Source organism: Adiantum capillus-veneris, chromosome 14 (assembly GCF_014529385.1).
Source record: "Adiantum capillus-veneris isolate H3 chromosome 14, ASM1452938v2, whole genome shotgun sequence".
Classification (NCBI taxonomy): Eukaryota; Viridiplantae; Streptophyta; class Polypodiopsida; order Polypodiales; family Pteridaceae; genus Adiantum; species Adiantum capillus-veneris.
The window spans coordinates 103,076,628-103,096,303 of NC_140944.1; the positions used below are offsets into that span (position 1 = coordinate 103,076,628).

A 19,676-nucleotide genomic window follows, 5' to 3' on the forward strand; every position below is an offset into this window, starting at 1 on the left:
TTCTAGTTTGTTGAAGAAATGCTTTTTGACTTGGAGGGAAATTAGGGCTCTTTTTTGAATCAATTGACTTTGTAGACAAGTTTCAATTCGCTGGGCCTTGTCCTGAATTCCCAGATTATTATAGGCATAAGAGTCGACTCACAGAGAAAGAAAGGTCCAAGGATCAGTCCATGTAAGCCAATAGATTGTTTTTGCAATAATTATATGAGATTTAGAACCTCAGGATTTGACACCTCAGCTATGCTGAAGCATGCATGGTTTGTGAAGACAAATTGAGAGCAGTAGTTAGACTGTTTTACCTGAAGAGTAGTCTGATTTTTACAAACCTTTCTGAGTGCTTGCAACATCTAGATTAGATTAATACTGTCTCTCACATCTAGAAAATTTACAAGAATCTTTAAATAGTTTGAATACATTGTACCTGTGCTTCATATTGAAAGATTAACACAAAGTTTTGTTCTGACCATAGCAGGCTTTAGCAATGGCGCATTGTCAAGCTCCCGTTGTAGTGGCAGCGCATATTCTGCTCATGATGAGTGCAATGAGAAAAATATTTTATTTTGGGAACGAGGCAGTTCTTTAGACATGGCTTCAAATAGCCACTGTGAAGACAGCTATCAGCAGAAGAATTTACCGGTCACTTTTAATAAGTCAAAGGTGGAACAGCTGGAGCAACACCTGCAAGTGGCAAGGCAAATGGCAGCGATTGCAAAGAAAAATGTAAGAGTGATTCTTGGATGCTCTGAAGATAACTCATTTCAAAAATTGGCCTGGTTACCTTGGACTGTGTGGGTTCACAAACAAAAAGAAAAGTCTGCGTGCTTCATGAGTACCTCCAATGTAGCTTTTTTTTAAAATTTCTCGTCGTCTTTTAGCATTCTATATGTCCAAAATGACCAGAAGGCATTCACAGACTGATTGTTTAGTTGAGTAGGTGGGGGCCTTAGAAATGGCTTGCTTGAAAGACATTGTATGATTTCATACCATATATCATTAAAGACTGATTATCGAGTTGAGTAGGTGGGGGCCTAAGAAATGGCTTGCTTGAAAGACATTGTATGCTTTCATACCATGTATAATTAAAGAGATGCAACTGCACCCTGGGAGACTGGTTGCAGTTTACAGCACTTCCTGAGGAGAGTCAGAGCATCCAGTTGCGCAGCATGAAGGGGGTACAAAGCATGTGTCAGGACATCGTCGAGGCTATACCAGCTGAGTGGCACATGCCTCTTGAGCCAGCAGCTCCCAACTGGATGGGGGCCTTTCCTCGCCTTGAGGTCTTCTTGGCAGTTCACGCCGGCTCTGACTTAGACCTTTGTATGTTTTTTGAGGTTCGGCGTGAGGGTCGCCTTCATAGAGTTGCTGCTGAGACACCAAAGGTAGCAGAGTGTTGCTTTCAGCAGATTCGAGTTGTGGGCATCAGAGGGAGGATATGTGTGCTTGATCGCGACCTGACAGATCTTGAGATTGGACACTGGAGGCTCTGGGCTTGGGAGAGTCGCCCTCTGGTTATGAGTGTAGTGGGACCCTGGGGAGCGGTGTCGTGCAGCTCCGCTTCCGTGGTGGGAAAAGGAGCAAAGAAATGCAAGTTAAGCTTCTTTGAAGCCTACACATTTATTGAGCAGTGATCAGGGCTTGTTAACAAGCCAAGTTTAACGGTTAATGTATGTCAAATGCGGCTTTAAAGGGCCTGCAGATGCTTTAATGATGCTAAAAAGGAGTATTCTTGAAGTGAGCACCGATGGTAGTCTATGATCTAGAACTGTAGTGCTTGACGTGCTCTACCAGCCTGTCTTTACGGCTCATCGATTGGAGCTACGGTGCAAAAGTTATGGCAGTTTGATGAAGTTTAAGTTGATGCAGATCCGTACCAGATTGGGCAACTGCAGTTGAGGGGAAAAAAATGAAGTGATTGCATGGGCCTGAAGTGCTCACTTTGTGGAGCGCGTCGGTCTTTTCGGATCAGTGATCGAAGTTACGGTTGCCAAGATATTGGCCATTAAAAATTCAACGGGGGCCGGTTCCGTACTAGTCTGGTCCATTCGGCCGGAGTGCCATCTGGGAATTTTTGACTTCGATAAAGTTCTGGAATGTCATCTTATGCAGAACAATGATTGCAAGACATACCCAGCCTGGTTGCGGTAAGGAAACCCTAGGGAATTTAACCAAAAGAAGGGAATGCCTTTCTCCAAAGCCAATCACTTGTACTTGCATCTCGAGGGCAGGAGACGTTGATATGGGCAGTAGAATTCAGGATCATATTGTTAGTCATTGGCTGCTTTGGCAGGTATGCCCATTGAACAATGCCTTTGGCTGCTATGTATGCCAACTGTGGTGCCGTTACAATAGCACAAAAAGTTCTTGTTGAGCTCTTTGTCTGAAATGTCCTCTCATGGAGCATGTTGATTGTGGGATATGCCTAGCTCGACAGGCGCTGCTTGAGAAAGGTGTTGTGCGAGAATGCCCGGGAGAATATGTATGTCAAAGGGGTGTGCTCATAAGACCGCCTAAAGGCAAGCCTGCCCAATGAAGTGAATGGCCGCCCAAAGGCATGCCCGCCCAATGTGGCTTTAAGGCCGCCCATTATGTTAAATAAGGGCTTAAGTGTGGACAAGACGAAAAAAGAAAGAGGGGGGCATGGCGTGGCAACGAGGAGGAGCGCAGGGAAATGAAGCGAGGCTCACGCCGGGCTGCAGAGTGCTCGAACGAGCAAGACGAAGAAGCGAGAAATGATGGTGAGCTCGGGGCGACCCCATTCGGTCCAAGCTGTAGGAGATTTGGCGCTTGTCCAGAACCCGACTGCCACGTCACTAGGAGGTGCTTTTTATGCCCCTAGCAACGATGGCACCGTCGTTGCTTAGGGAGAGAAAGAAGGCTATTAATAGGAAATTTTATTGGCATGAGGCAATAACAAAAGGAAGCGAGGAGAAGGAACGAAGGAGTTGTGAGGGTTATGAGAAGGAGAAGTTCGGGGAGCTTGGGAGGTGAAGGAAGCAAAGCCCTCTCTCTCTCTCTCTCTCTCTCGTGTTGGAGAAACAAGCAAAGGCTCTCTCTCCCTCTCTTGGCCGTAATCAAGAGAGGAGCATGCAAGGGTTACGAAGAAGGAAAGCATAATAAGAGGAGGGCTCTCTCTCGCTCTCGTGCTTGAGAAGCAAAACCAAGGCTCTCTCTCCCTCTCGACCTTGATGCAACAAAGGGTAGGAAGACGGTACTCAAAGATAAAGGTTTCTCTCTCTCGCTCTTGGAACTAAGGAAGAAGCCACTTTCTCTCGTTCTCGAATCTAAACAAGCAAGGAGACTCTCTCTCTCTCTCTCTCTCTCTCTATACCTTGGTGAAGCAATCCAACTCTCTCTTAACCCTTAAGGAGCAAGTAAGCTCACTCTATCGAGCTCGGTAATAAAATCACCAAGGGCATATAGATCCTGAAGGCAATCAGAGCAAGTGGATTAGAGGGGAGTCAAAATTTATCAGCGGCAAGTAAGGCAGTGCAAAGCAAATAGAGCAGGAATGTAAGGTGCAGCGGAATGAATGCTGTATTTTCTCAAGATTAGTGATCTTTATTGCTCAAGGTTCCTTTTAGTTCTTAGGGAAGGAGAGAGCTTTCCGTCTTGTGGAGAGTGCTATGATCACGAACAAAGTGAGTGGATATTGTGCGTGCAAATGAATGAGACTGAGAGAGGAGAGAGAAGAGATACGACACCCGAGAGGTTGTAAAACCCTCCTCCGAAGGCCCCACTCTCGTCAGTGAGAGTGGTCTACTTTGATTGCACAAAGGTGTACAATGCGAATGCAATGGACTGATGCAATGGGACTATGCCGATGACAACGACGGTGGTGACGACGACGACTCGATGGCTGAAATCTGTAGGCTTCTAATCACTGAATTCGGGGACTGTTTCGGTGGCTGAAAATGACTGTTTTGGCTGTGTTTTTATGGCTGAAAATGGGGGAACATCTGCAACCAACTTGGGGATGATCTACTGCTGTGTCATAGGCTGAAAACTGCGTGTATGTGCTGCGGGTTAAGACTGAAAACAAAAACGCTGAGGGTTCCTGCTGCTAGCCAAAAACGCTGGGCTGATCTAACTCTGTAATCCAAAAACGCTGATTGGGCTGTTTTGGGAAAACGCTAGGGAAGCTGGTGAATTCCTGGCGATGGCAACAATCTGCTAACGCTAGGGTGCTGAAGGTTGATGGCGATGTCCTGCTGTGGAAGGAAACGCCACGTTGGGGTGTAGATGCAAAAACGCCAGGGATGGGTGAAGATGCAAAAATGCTAGATGGCTGAGGGGGTACTGGTGAGAAGTTGCCTGTTGAGCGGGAAGCTCTTGCTGCCTCTTCTGCCAGATAGTGCTAACTTGAGTTTGCTTATATATTAACTTAGCAAAATCGCCCTACCTACTTTTGTTGGAAAGTCACTTAAAAATAATAAGTGAAAATCCCAATAAATAGGAAAATAGGCTAAATGCATTGGAAAATTCCCCTAACTGATGCTAATGGATTCTGATGGGAATTCCGATGATCATGCTGTGTGCAACCGGAGGATATGCATCTATGCTAAGTGATTGGGCATGCACGGTCTACGAATAGACTCACAAAAGTGCCAGATCACTGCTAATCTAAACTGATTGAACCCTGCTGTGGTATAGGTTGTCCACGGACACATAGGGTTGGGATGTGTCACGTGACAAGGAAGCATGAAAATTGAGGCAGTGAACAGAATTGAAGCTTGCAGATTCCAAGGGAAGTTGAAGCAGATAAAGCGAAAAGAGAGAATTAACATCATCGTCATCAGCTAGAGATTAATAAATCATCCTGTTAAGTCCCGGTGTCGTTAACAGCCCGGTTAATCTTGTAGAAAGGGAGCTTAAACTCCTAATTTTCAGTTAATCCGAGTTACGATGCTGCTAACAGCTTGCCTAGGTCTTTGATTAAAATGAACTCAAAGCATTATTCAACTAATCGATGATTGCGGTGTTTGCCAGATCTTTCATTGTCTGCTATTCTCTCTATTTCACACCTCTCACAGCCAGATGCCCGACGCCTGCTCGGCTCACGTTTCGAACACATATCCCCCAGCAACGGTTTTGGCGGGACTCTTTTTCTTTAGATGATCACCCAGGGAGCCCTTTTTTCAGTACACAGCACGACTGGGGCGCCACAAATTGGTTGCTCGGGGAGAAGTCCGTCCTGTTGCAGCAGGTCACTGGCAGGAGAAGGGTCTCATAGTTGAGTTCCTGACAGACTTTTGGGAGTGCTTGTGGGACAACATACAGCTGCGGAGAGTCACCATGTTGCCCATCGAGCTATTGCAGTGGGGAGTTGGTTGGTCTATAGTGGCCATCCGGCAGGTTGTGCCGCGTGTGACCACCTGTGGCGCAACAGGTTGGGCTTCGGATTCTATGAATGATGCCAGCCCAAGTCGGTACACATGGGATGCTGCTGCTTGGTCCATCCTCACGGGCCCCGCACTTCGTTTTGAGTTGTCCTCAGCTAGCAGGATGATTGTGATATAGGAGGGCGGCCCTACACTCCAGCCTGTCACAGAGCTTACGCCCCAATAGTGGAGCAGTGATAGAGAGCTTTGCTGGGAGCTTATGTGCAGCCTGTCTCTCTGGTTCATATGGATAACCAGTTGCTTCCGTATCCCACCGGTGAGACTGTATGAGACATATGGCTGGAGCTAATCCACATGCTTCGAGGTCAGTTCGAGAGGCTACAGAGTAGCTCTGGCCGTATGCGGGAGCACCGCGAGGCATTCCTACATGCCTTTTCAACCTCAGATTGGGTTGAATGCTATGACACACATGTCCACTTGTAATTTTTGTTTCATGCGTGGTGTAGCTTCCCTTGACTCGTCAAGTGGACCTCGTCCAATTAGTGGAGAATGGATTTATTTAACAGAAAGGGAAGATTTTATGTTTTTTATTTGCAAGAACCAAGAGCAAAAGTGTTTCTGGACTGTTGTGATAGTCTTGACTCCCTACTCGGACTATCTTGGCACAAATAATAGTGTTTCAATATGAAAAAAGAACATTTTGGCGGTCGAATCTCAAGCGAGATGTCCATGAGTATGTCACAAAATGCTTTGATTGTCAAGTTAAAAACCCCGCTGTAGCTAAGTTCGTGCGTGCAACCCGTCCAGTGTGACATAAAAACGCGTTTCATGCAGATGAAACCCCGAAACCCCGAAACCTATGAAACGTTTTGCCGAAACGCATGAAACGGACATGCATTTTTTATGAAACGTTTAAAATTGAGACTTTTTTTCCATTTTCCTGAGGTCTAGCTCCAGGTAACAGATGATTGTGGTCCCTAAAACTTATGGTTTGTGACATTGAATTAAGTTTAAACTTTGTTCAATAGAAGTACTTTGCTAAATGAATCAATGATGCATCAGTTATGATTCATGAAACTAGTGGCTGTGTTTTAACTTTCATCAATACTGAACATCTCTTTGATCGTGCTCGCTTGAAGTCGCTTCTAAGCAATGAGCACGTCTCTCTCTCTCTCTCTCTCTCTCTCTCTCTCTTGTGGACATTAAAGTCTAGAGTCATGTGTGCTACATTGTATACACATTTATCATATTTTATTAATATATAATTTAATGTCGTTAATGAAACGTGTTTCATGTTTTTGACGCTATGAAACGAAACGTTTCAAAACCTCGAAACCCCGAAACGACCGAAACCACGAAACGTTTCATGTCACACTGAACCCGTCTTGTCCTCCCCGCTTACTGTGCTCCTTGTTGCCTTCCCTCATCATTCCCTCTTTGGAATTTCTACCTTGCTTGAATGCCGTGTATGACCCTGCTTTTAGGGTTTGGAAGGCTGCTGCTCCGAAATTTTATCCTCGCCTTTTGAAGTGAAGCCGTTGTTGTTGTGTGCTTTCTGGCTCCATGCCCTAGCCTCGCACGCTGACCTGGCAAACATTGCCACCGAATTTCTCATCGTTTGTTATAGCAAGACCACCATTGGAAGGCCTTCCCATTCCCGGACCCATCAGGAGTGCAACAACCCTGTTAGGAAAGATTCCTTTATGCTGGTGGCTTTCGTAATGTGGAAGAAGAATTTGAAGTTGGATGTTTCTTGTTTGTTTGTTCCTTGCTTCGATGTGTGTGTGTGTGTGTGTGTGTGTGTGTGTTTTCGATGTGTGAGTGGAGCATGGTGTTGCATGTTGGTTTTCTTTTGTACTCTTAAAGTGTCACGTGCACATCTAACCCTATGTGCATGTGGACAAACTAACTCCTATTTCTAGAGTTTAGGACAGCCTAGGAAGTGTTCTGGCACCTTTGTGAGCCTGTACGTAGGACGCGCACATCCAAGTACTTAGATTAGTTGCATACCCTTTGATTGCACACGAGCGCAACCAGTGTTTTGCTAGGTGTAGGCACTTGGGAGTGTTCTCTTGCAATTGCATTAGTACCCAGCCTCGGTATTTACTTGCATGTGAAGCACCTTTTATAAGTGAGTTCATTAACTTACTAATAAGTGACATGCTAGCCATCCACTTAAAATCTTGGGTATTTCCCAACCCAGCTTTAATTCCATGTATAAGTGATCCTAGGGGTCAATTCTCAATAATAAGTCAGTACTCAGTGTACGAGCACCAAGTACCTGCAATACCTCAACACCCATGGTGTTTTTGCCTAGCATCAGCCTATAGTACTAGATCCAGCCTACAGTACCAGATCAGCCCTTCGGCAGTTTTCAGCCATTACCTCGCCATGCCGTCGCAGATCCGGCAATCACACCAGCGTTTTCAGATTCAGCCCTCAGATCAGCCAGCGTTTTTCAGTTTTCAGCCCACCTCATAGTAGATCAGCCATAGCCTCGTCGACGGTTGCAAATCCCATCAATTCGGCTAGCGTTTTTGCATTTCAGCCCTCAGCCTCTCATATCCAAGCATCTATCAATGGGGGCAGTGGAAGATGCAATGAAGACAAGAACTAGCTTGTGATCCGGTGGACCCCTCGACTCCGATCTAGAACGAAACAACCACCAAAGTGGCTTAAGAAAACAGTCACCAAGATGCTAATTGCACTGTGGGCTCGAGCACACCATCCAGAGCCACAAGAAATGGGTATGGAAACCAAGAACTAGAAGACATCCGACATGGTACTCTGCTGTATGAAGCACCAGTAGTCGATTGAAGATGATAACTTGGAAACCCCCTCTGAAAGAAAACTATCCTCAAAAGTACACTCTGAGGTAACAATTGACTCAACCCCATCTTGGAAGAAGAAGAGAATTTTAATGTCGTAGGAAACTATCCCAAGAGACCTTAAAGATTTATCTGACGAGGAGAGTTGGACTGTAAGGTGCAGCGGAAGTGAATGTTGAACCTTGCTCAAGATGAGTGCTCCGAATTGTTCTCAAGGGTTCCTTTTACTTACGGAACGGAGAGCCTTCCGTTCCTTTAGTGAGAGAGTGAAAATGATCACAAACAAAGTGAATGACACTGTGAATGAAGGTGCTGAGAGAGAGAGAGAGAGAGAGAGAGAGAGAGAGAGAGAGAGAGAGAGAGAGAGAGAGAGAGAAATGAAATGTTATATTAACGTCTTCAAAAGGCTAAAATGACCTTTGAGACCAAACTGTTACAAAATTGTGAATCTGATACCATGTCTGGGTACAAAAAGACTAGAACAAAATACTACTACTATTAGAATCCATCCTCATCTGCACTCTGGATGTTGAGAGAGTATGGCTCGAATCCTCTGCTGTAGTCTCCGTCGATGCTGTGTAGCCCCTCTCCTCGATCGTGGCCGTATGGATTTCCGTAGCTCCAGTGCTCGGTCGACGAGAGTGCCGAGAGAGAGAGAGAGAGAGAGAGAGAGAGAGAGAGAGAGAGAGAGAGAGAGAGAGAGAGAGAGAGAGAGAGAGAGAGGAATACGACACTAGACGGTTGTCAAAGCCTCCTCCAAGGTCCCCCCTCTCTATGGCGAGAGAGGTCTATGCTATTGATCGCACAAAACTGGTAAATTGGTCTAGATGCTATGGACTTGCCGAGGATGTCGACGACAATGATGACGGGCTGAAATCTGAAAACGCTCGGGGCTGAAATCTGCAAATCTGCTAACTGTTGAATTCTGACACTGTGTCGACGAGGGCGACGATGCGACGACGATGCTTTGAAAACGCAGATGCTGAAATTTGCCGACAGCAGGCTGAAACTGAAAACACTGGCTGATCTGACCGTGCAACGAGGATTTGCTGCGGGTAGGTGAGATCTGCGAGGTTTGGGGCTTCTTGCGGAGTCTTAAGTGCTGAAAACCGAAAACGCCGATGTGCTTGGGCTGAACTGTTGCCAGAAACTGCAAAACGCTAGGCACTCTGTAAACTGGAAACGCCAGGTGAACTGTAGCAAAAACGCCAGGGCTGATTTGCAACCTAAAAACGCTAACTGTTGAAGTCTGAAAACGCTGGCTGATCTGGGAACTCCAAAAACGCCAGGTTGATCTTGTGGCTGAAAATGCTGAGTCTCCTGCTGGTCTTGCTGAGAAGGTGCATTGCAAGTCAATGGAACTCTACTACCTCTTTTGCCAGAAAGTGCTAGCGCTAGGTTTCTTTTATAGAGCTTAGCAAAATTGCCCTACCCAGTTTTCCAACAAAGTCACTTATTAATAATAAGTGAAAAATCGATAAAATAGGGAAAATGGGTTCTGTGCATTGAAAAATGCTCACAATGGGTACTGACTGTCATGCTGATGATCATGCGGGGTGCAACCAGAGTATATGCACTACTCTAAGTGGCTGGACATGCACGGCTTGCGCACAAGCTCACAAAGGTGCCAAAACACTTCCTAAGCTGATCTGAACCCTGGACCTGAACTAGCTTGTCCACATGCACATAGGATTAGATGTGCACGTGACATCCTCTCCTTTTCAAAGTGAGGTATTGGTACCGAACTGTATGGCGTCGAAGGAGAGCGCCAACAACTCCGGGAATCCTGCGAAGAACGCTTTGCCGGCCCACTCTGATACGTGGGTTAGGCGGTACTTGAACTTCATGAAGGTCTGCAACGCTTGCTTCGTTGGGCCGCGCTGAAAGCGACACAAAGTGATCTGTGGCTGCTTCAATGGTCCAACTTCGGTTATGGACGTAGGTCCACCTTCATCAAGAATCTCCGAGGAGGAAAATTCCTGAAATCACTTCCAACCAACAAAACCATGAACATACCCATTCCATGTAGAGTGATTGGAAAAATACTATTCTTCCTAAATGACTGTGTATGCAATGCAGATGAACAAAGTGACGGAGTGTCACACTGTCACCAAACACACGCAAAAAATGGAATCGAAACTTGTCTTTCTGATCTAAATCTATCGCTTGTGGAAAATCACATGAAAATGCCGATGCTTGATAGACAATCTTTCTTGTGCTCTTTCTGAGACTGTGTCATACCAAGGAAGAGACATGGAGTGTGAATTCCTTGAATGCAAACTTTTCTTCTTTTCGAGAGTGATCGCATACATCCGTGCTCATTCATGAATGAATCATGTGCATCGTACAATACGGCATGCCTGTGGAAAGGGAACACGTAAAGACGGTGACAAAAATACAAGAAACCGTCACGAATGAAACACTCGAACAATGATACTTTTTGAGTGATTTCTTTGGACCTCGACTCGAGAGCCAAGATGGTTCTGCTTGATTGATCGTACTTGCAATGAGGTTAGCTTCACTGGAAAAACCATCATCTAAACCATCATCCTTGTGAACAATCACATCATTATCATGCAAATTATCATCCTTGTGAATAATCACATCTTTATCATACAAATCATGTGTGTTGTGCTTTGGAGAAGAAAAGACTAAGAGAGTCTCCTTCTCCTAGTTCTTTTCAAACTTCGCGTGGACATTCGAAATGAGAGGTAAAGAATGAACAACTTTTTCACCACGAATGATGTCGGGAGAGTCACTTTTGACATTTAGAATGAGAGTATTGTCCACCCAATCAATGAGAGGGTTAATGCTCACGAAACCATCCAATGCCCAAAGTCATATCACATCCTGAAAGAGGAGAAACTACAAATTTTCTGCGGAAGGACGCTTGTTGAACAGTGAATAACACATCAAGGCACTCTCATGTAATGAGAGAGTCCATACCGGGAGCGAAGCCCGACACCTCGAGAGGAGATGTCTTGCAAACCTCCAAGCGAGCTCTTTCGACAAGAGAGTCACCAATCATATCATGGATACTACCCGAACACGATCACCATGTGTTGACCATTCACATGACCATAACACTTCATGAGAGACTCATCAATGAGAGGATCATGAGAAACTTGGGACACACGAGTGTTCTTATTTATGGCAATAATAGAGGATGTGGGTTCTGTGGGTTCTTTAGGTTTGTTGGATGGGTTCTTAGGACATGTGCTCTTTATATGACCCTTGACGTGACATTGATAACAACGACCTTCCTTAGAAGAAATGACTTGTTCTTCTGCCGTTATGTATCATCCTATGATTACATGTGCAATTTTTTCATCTAGGGTGAGCTTACGTTTAGCAAGTGTGTTAGCTTTACCCTTAGATTCATTGTGAGAGTTCTTTTCCGAAGGACTAGAGGAAGATTGGCTAGAAGAGTTACCGTTCTTACCATTCTTACCATTCTTACCTTTCTGTGGGTTTTGAGGAGTCTGAGAGGTGTTGTGAGAAGCCTTGTTCTCCTTAGGCTTTCCCTTGTTGTGCTTCATCTCCTGTGCGAGAGCACTGGCTACCGCCTTGTTGAGATCTATTGGATCGAGTACTTCGACATCAAACTTGATATACTCGCCCAATCCATAAAGAATGCCTCTTTGCGCTCATCATCCAATTTGCGTAATTGGATTCCGAGCTGCAAAACACGATTAGAGAAAGACATAACTGGCATACCAATTTTCTTGAGACCGCGCCAATCGTCTTTCAACCTTGCGAGGTATTGAAGTGGCATAAACCGCGCCTTGAGCTTGTCTTGGAAGTCGGGCTAATTGAAAGAAAGGGGCATGCCTTCGTCGGCTTCCTCTAGGTGCACGGTCAACTATGCCTCTTGCCATGGCTGATACCAATTAATGGCATCATCGGCAAGGTACATGGCTGCCGTTAAAACCTTGCTATTTCCTGTCTTCTTAGTTGTCGCAAAGTAAGCATTAAATTGATGCAACCAAGAATGAATAATAGTAGCATCCATCTTACCATCATACTTACAGAACGTCAACTTCTCAGTGACGGGGTTGTTGGAGTCCAAATTTCTGCGTGTGCTACTTGATGAGCTACCAACATCTTTGACCAGCTCGGGCTTCAAGGTGATCACCTGTAGGACCAACTCTTACATGCGCTGGTCTCTCTGCGCCTCACGCTCTAACCCCAAGGCGGCTCGTCTTTCTTCGACCGCCAAGCGAGCTTGCTCGCGCTCACGCTCCAAGGCTAACTGTCTTTTTTCGCGCTCGCGATCCAATTCTGCCTTTCTTTCCTCAGCCGCCAAGCGCGCTTCATCACGCTCGCGATCCAAGGTGGTGCGTTGCGCCTCTTCTTGTAGCATCATGTCCATCATCGTCTTGACCAAAGCCTCCATAGGATTTTGTGCAAACCGTGCCGTAAATGGAGAAGGGGGAGGGTCGGAAAAACCTCTTGGTGGGGAAAATTCTTCTTCACCACCTCCATGCTCATCACCTTCACTCAAAGTATCCATTCTGCTTCGGGTGATTACCATACACTGAGATCTGGGGTACTTAAGTTCGCGAGGAACTTGGGGTCGTGAGGTTCTTGAGGTTCTTGAGGTTCTTGAGTTTCTTAAGGTTCTTGAGTTCAGTTCCTCGGACGAGGCTACTATTAGATCAAGTTTGAGACCTCCGAGATGGCGTACAAGGTCATCGCCATGAGCCCCTAAGCCATCCGAGCAGCCCACTTTCGACAGTGGAGACGGTTTTGACCCTGCTTCAAATGTTCTGGAAGAGGAGGTAGACCTTCCCATCTCCGTCTGCTTTCCTGGTTTGTGGAGGGAGTACCTACCACTTTTGTCTAGGATAGGCTCAGCCATTGGGAATGTCCTGGAGACACCTCGCACGGCAACCTAAGTAGCTGCCAAGGCGGCCGGCATTCCCTCAGTTCGCGTTCTGGTTAGGGACACTTACACTTTTCCAAAGGTCATCCTACTTCCTCGGGTGAGTGGGGGTTAGTTTAGACAGAGCGTGGAGTATTCGGGCCTCCCGAATCAGTGCTTCATTTGTCGACAGATGGGCCATCTTGCGAAGGCTGGTCCATGGAGGAGGCCCCGACCTACACCACAGGCCCAGCCCCAGCCTTCAAGGGCTGCCCAGCAGCAGCAGGCAGAGACACAAAGCACAGGCAGAGCCACCCCCCGAGCTTGGGGCTCCAACGGAGGAGGGATGACAACAGGTTCGTGGTAGACGACGGCAGGGGCCACAGCGACAGCCTGGCACTTAGAGTGGTCCTCAGGCGCCTGCCCAGCAGTAGTGGGTTCCCATGGGAAACCGATTCAGTCCTCTTGAGCAGGGCAAGGTCCCTGCTCCAACCTCCACCTCAGCTTCACCCTCGACAGCCCCCCCTCCCCCCGAGTTCCCCCCCTCCTCTTCAACCCCCCCGCCTCCTGCTCGCCTCTCCTCCTCGCCCCCTACCTTTGCCAATCCCCCTCACCCCTCTTCTTCCCCCCCCCCCCCCCGCTCCTACATCCCCCCCTCCCGCTCCAGTCCCGATGCTGTGTAGGGAGATGTGGCATATTCCCCCCATGTCTCAGTGGAGGTGACCGCTGGTGGTGGTGAATGTTCGTGGAATAGCCTCCATGCTTCGCGTGAGTCCTGACTTATAAATAACTGATACAGATCCTGCTCTAGCTAGGATAAATAAGCCCGTTTCTTTCGTCTCACTAGGCGGTGAAAGATAATCCGTGACTGTCTATGTGTGGTAATACCCATGAGCACTTCCCTTTGTAACTTGATCCTCATCTCTCTACACTCCTCGTCATACCAACAGTTCTGGGGTATTTTCCAGATCGTCTCCGTGTAGGCTGGCTGTGGGGGTATGCTTCTGATGCTGCATCATGGAGCGTCTCTGTCAGTATCTGAGTGAGTTCATCTGGTGGCCGTCTTGGCTCTTTGATGCATAGCTTCCTGTATATCTCATCCATATACACAGAGTCCGTCTCCCTCATGAAGGTATACCGGATGTGTGTAGTGATGTCACGTGACACATCCAACCCTATGTGTCCGTGGACAAGCTATAGCATGACCAGGGTTCAGTTCAATCAAGTCATTCTAGAATAGGAAGTGATCTGCACTTTTGTGAGTCTGTTCGCAGACCGTGCATGTCTAGACACTTAGATTAGATGCATATCCTCTGGTTGCACACAGCATGATCATCGGATTTCCATCAGAACCCATCAGGAGCATTTTTACAATGCATAGACCTATTTTTGACATTTTTCATTTTTTATTTTAAAGTGACTTTTGTTAGAAACTAGGTAGGGCAAATTTCATAAGTTTGTATATAAGAAACCTAGCGCTAGCACTTTCTGGCAGAGAGGCAGCAGGAGCATTGCTCAACAGGCAACTTCTCAAGCAAGAACACCAAGACTCCTGGTGTTTTTCCCCTCAAGATTAAGCATCAGCGATTTTCAGCATTAAGCACTAGCGTTTTCACCTCCTTTTTTTTTTCCGAGAAATAGATCCTTCTATTAGTTAATGAAAACTGCCCATAGGGCTACATCCACCTGTGCGAGAGAGGGCTACAACAAGCATGATGGGGAGACTCTCCCAATGAAAAAACAACATATATACAATGAGGCTAAATCAAGAGATGGGAGGAGGGAAGAGCCACACAGGTGGACAATAGTGCCATCTGAGCACCCCCTGGACTATGGTGAAGAAAGGCCCGGGGCGCCAGAGTCGAAGGAAAGCCTCGCGGCGCTCTCGCATGCGGTCGGAGCTACCCTGTAGTCCCTCAAGCTGTCCTCTGAGAGTATGGATCAGCTCTAGCCAAAAGTCACGAACAGTCTCTGCTCGTGGTACAGGGCGAGCCTCAAAGATGCGAAAACAGCGGGCCCGCCAGATGAACCAAAGAGTCAGGCCACTGATGAGCTCCCAACACTCATCTCTCTCACTGCACCACTCCTGTGGAGCAAGCTCTGTAGCAGGCTGGAGTGTAGGTCGCCCCCCCTGCATCGCTATCATCCTGCTGGTGGAAGAGAGCTCAAACTGGAGTGCCGGGCCCATGAGGGTGGACCAAGCCGCTACCCCCCAAGTGTACTGTCGAGCCATGGAGAGGGCAGGCATCAGCCGAAGAACTCGTAGCCACACCTGCTGGGCCGAGGGACAGTCCCAAAGACAATGCCGCTGACTCTCCACCAACTGGTCACAGGCTGCACATGTGGCCGAGAGACCACAATGTACAAGCCAACTCCCTACTGCTGTGGCTCTGTGTGCAACCAGCCACTGAAACAAAGTGACTCGCCTCGGCTGTCTGGAGTCCCACAGCCTCTGCCAAAAGGCTGCCAAGAAATCGACTGTGAGGCCCTCCTCCTGCCAATGACGTGCTGCAGCGGGGCGGGCCTCTCTCTGTGCGGCAAGTATATGACGTCCAAGCCGAACAGTGTACTGAAAGAAAGGGACTCCTGGGCGGTCTACAGAAGAGAAGGGGTCCCTCCATAGCCACTCACCAGGATCCCACTGTACTCGTGCCAGTGGACAACACTCCCAAGCCCATAGCCTCCAGTGTCCAGTCTCAAGAGCTGCTGGGTCAGGGTCTATGACGCAAGTCCTCCCATAGATGCCCACAACTCGAATCCTCTGGAAACAGCACTCTGCTACCTGCGGGGCCTCTACTGCAACTCGCTGTAATCGTCCCCCACCCTGGAGCTCAAAGAACAGGGCTGGGACAGTCTCTGAGCAGGCTCTGACTGAAATGAGAACCTCCAGTCGAGTGAAGGATCCCATCCACCTGGGTGCTACTGGCTCGAGAGGCGTGAGCCACTCAGCTGGAACTGACTCTGAGATGTCCTGACACATGCTCTGCACCCCTCTCATGCCCTGCAGCTGGAGACCTTGCACCTCCTCTGACAAGCCTGTGAACTCTAGCCAGTCACCTAGAGAGCGCGCTGGACCTGCTGCCATGGGACCCCAAGAAACATGAGGCCGACTCCCAACCAAGTGGCCTCTCTGAGTGCTAACCATGGGGTTCCAGACGAGGGGCTGTCGTAGGCGCTCCTCCATGCATGTCGGCTGTCTCTACTCTAGGCCACGCCATAGGAGCTCCCAAGATCGAAGCAAACTCACAGCGAAGCGGTCCTCCAGTCTCCTGCTCAAACCAACTCGGCGCATCTCTGTAAAGATCCATCTGGTCGAAGGTTGCCAAGGGCCTCCTGACTAAGGCACCCTGGCACGAAGCCTCTATAGCAAGAACTCCTTCCAGGGCTCCTCGCGTGGAAGAAGTCCTCTGACAACGAACTTCCCAAGAAGGGCTCTGCTCTGGTGTGCTGGATCAATGATCCCAAGCCCTCCCTGAGAACAAGGAAGTGTGATGACCGACCAAGCCACCTTGGCTCGGGCAATCTGAGTGTCACGTCTTGACCAAAGGAAGTTCCTGATTAAGCCTCTCTACCTGGCTGATACAAGAACTCGAGAAGATTCAGCACGAAGTGATGTACCACATAGTCGCCAACAGCACCTGATTGGCAACTACTACTCTGCCAGCCAGCGAAAGGCGTACTGAGCTCCAATGTAACAGCTTTCTCCTGATGGACAGGAGAAGCGGAGCAATCTGCTGCTCGGGGGACAAGTCCAGGCCAACCTGACAACCCAAGTATCGAACTGCAGTCCCTGGGGGAATCCATCTAAAACCCTCTCCTAGCATCCAATCTGGCACATGAGCACTGCCAACCGAGAAAGCCACTGTCTTTCTCCAGTTGATCAGTGCGCCCGATGCACAGCAGAAGGTCTCTAGAGCCTGCTCACATCTGTGAAGATTGGCCTCCTGGCCCTCTAAGTACAAGGCTGAGTCGTTGGCAAACTCAGCGTCCAGAAGCTCATCTCCCCGTATAGGGAGTGCTAAGCCCTCAGACCAACTTGCTGTGACACCAAAAATCTGCTCATCGCCTCCGCATAGAACAGAAAGAGGAAGGGGGCAAGAGGACAACCCTGTCTGACGGAGCGTGTGAGCATGAAACGCTCACCTCTACCTCCTGCCAAAAGCACCTGACTGTGAGCCTTTCTGTACAAAGCTGACACCCCTCTGATCCAAGCATCAGAGAAGCCCATCCTGCGTAAAGTGCCCTCTAGAAAGTCCCAGTCAACTCTGTCGTATGCCTTCTCAAAATCGAGAAGAAGAATCACAAGGTCCTCCCCACGGAGCCGTGCCAAGGTAGAAGCCTCCCAAAAAGTGAAGATGTTGTCAAGGATACTGCGTTCCTTGACAAAACCTGTCTGAGTCCCATGTACAAGGCTCTCGAAAAGTGGCTGAATCCTCAAACTCAGAGCCTTGGCAAGAATTTTGTAGGCTGAGTTGAGAATGGTGATGGGGCGCCACTGTCGAATCTCATCTAAGGAGCCACCCTCCTTTGGAATGAGGTAGATCAGGCCCTTACTCATGCTATCAGGCATCACTCCTGTGTGCAAAATGTACTGAAAGGCACTACAAAGATCTGGGCCAAGCTGGTCCCAGTACTCCAAGAAAAAGCTGGGAGTCAACCCATCCTCACCTGGACAACTACCACGAGGAAGGGCCCTAAGAGCCGTGTGCAGCTCCTCAAGCTGAAGTGGCAACTCTAGCCTCTGGCGCATCTCCTCTGTCACAAGACAAGGCATCTGTGCTCAAACCTGCTCCCTGCATGAATCCTGCCGCTCTGACTGGGGCTCAGCCGACAGTAACTCACGGTAGAAGTCAGTAGCAACTGCACGCATATCCTCGGGCTCACAGACGACTGACCCATCAGGTCTCCTCAATTGATTGACCTTGGCATGCGAGTGCCGAGGTCCCACTGTCTCAAAGAAAGCACCTGTCACTTTGTCACCCACCTGAGTCCACTGAGATGCCTGTCGGTGAAAGGCAAACTCATGACGCCTCTCCTCTGTGCAAGCAAGCTCCTGTCGAGCCTGCTGTAACTGCTCCTCCAACCATGGACTGTCTGGATGCTGCTCCTGCATCCTCTGTAGTGAAGCAATGCCTCGTCTGAGACGCTGCTCCTCCTCTCTCGTTGCAGCCCGTCGAGCCAATGACTCCTGGAGAAAAAAATGGCTAAGCTGAGCTAGGCCTGAGGCCACTCTGTCTGCAGGAAGAGCCTGGCTGTCCATGCCCTCTGTCCAGAGAGCCTCTACCCGCTCTTTGAGTGCTGAGTCCAACAAGACCCGCTCTGGGATGCGAAGCATCGTGCTCCCACTCCTCTGCCTGTCTACCACTATGAGGATCACGGGTGCATGGTCCGAGAAGGATGTCCCTGCCAGGATGCCCACAGATCCCCCCAAGTCACTGAAGTGATCACTAGTGTAGAAGCGATCTATCCGCGATAGATTAACTCCTCCCACTCTGCGGTCCGATCTAGAGAAAGCAAGACTCTCTGGAGGCCTCACAAAGCCAGAGTGTTGCCATGTATCCGAGACCCTCAAAGTCAAACAAAACCTCTCCCAAGCTGCTAACTCTACTCCATGCACAGTAGCATGGCTGCCTCCAATCCTGTCAAAAGGGTCCTCCAACATGTTGAAGTCCCCTCCTACACACCAATGGTCAGCCTGTGGCAAAGACTCAACAATCTGCGACCAAAACTTTGCACGAGCACTCGCCGCATTTGGCGCATAGATGTTCAGGAAGCCCACAAGGCCACCCCGAACCTGCATAGTGATCCGTTGAGCCCTGCCTGGCACAATAATCCCTCTGCCCACAATGGCCTGCTGGAATGAGTCCGCAATAGTCATACATACCCCACCTTGGATACCTCCAGGTCCAAAAGCAGCTGACCAAAAGGTGTCATATCGTCCACGCAAAATCTGACCACAATGCCGAATGCGGCTCTTAGACAAATGGTGCTCCTGAAGCATGAGGAGATCAATCTCTCCACCCACAAGGCAGCGCTGAAGCTCCTGATGCAATCGGCCCCTCTGTTGCTGAAACTGGGGCCCACCTAGTCCCTGCACGTTCCACGAGACGATCCTCATGGGGAGCGAGAGAGAACAGACACTGCCGTAGCAGCAAGACGGGATATCTTCGAGGCTGGCTCGGATGGGGAGTAATCCGCATCCGAGCGTCCTCTAGATAGGCGAGACTGCAGTGAGTGCCTAGCCCAAGCCCAGGTAGAGCGAGCCGTGCGTAAAGCAACCTCCTCTGTCGAGGAGTCCTCATGAATGTATACATAGAAAGGCAAACACTGCGTATCAGCAAAAAAGTACACCACAATGTGTCTACATCTTGCTGAGTCTGGGGGTGTCACCGCAAACTTGGCCAGTGGCCACAAAGTCTGCAGCAAATCTGTAACTCCAAGTTCACCCATGTGGTGAGAGAACTCGAGAACCTGTGTATGCAACTATCCCACCACTGAGTCGAGGGACCACTCTGTCTCGGTCCTACCACAGAGGGGGAAGGAGAAACCAACTGCTGAGTCCAAGGCCTCTGCCCCCCTAGCTGCGAGGAACAAAGCGTGGACCCTGAAGCAGGCTGCCTCGTAGTCTGCTGTGGAATCGCCGAG

General features: G+C 48.6%; 1 protein-coding gene across 5 annotated transcripts in view; it reads left to right on the forward strand.

Moving 5' to 3' along the window:
- Positions 1–19,676, forward strand: part of LOC147442863 (U-box domain-containing protein 51-like) — a 78,339-nt gene that overhangs the window by 47,541 nt on the left and 11,122 nt on the right. For 4 of the 5 annotated variants that reach the window (XM_086528871.1, XM_086528872.1, XM_086528874.1 and 1 more), the window contains exon 5: positions 473–720. In XM_086528871.1, the coding sequence (XP_086384997.1) occupies positions 473–720 (248 nt within the window). Of the gene's footprint in view, positions 1–469; positions 721–19,676 lie in introns of all 5 variants that reach the window. The other variant, XM_086528870.1, reaches the window with a different exon arrangement.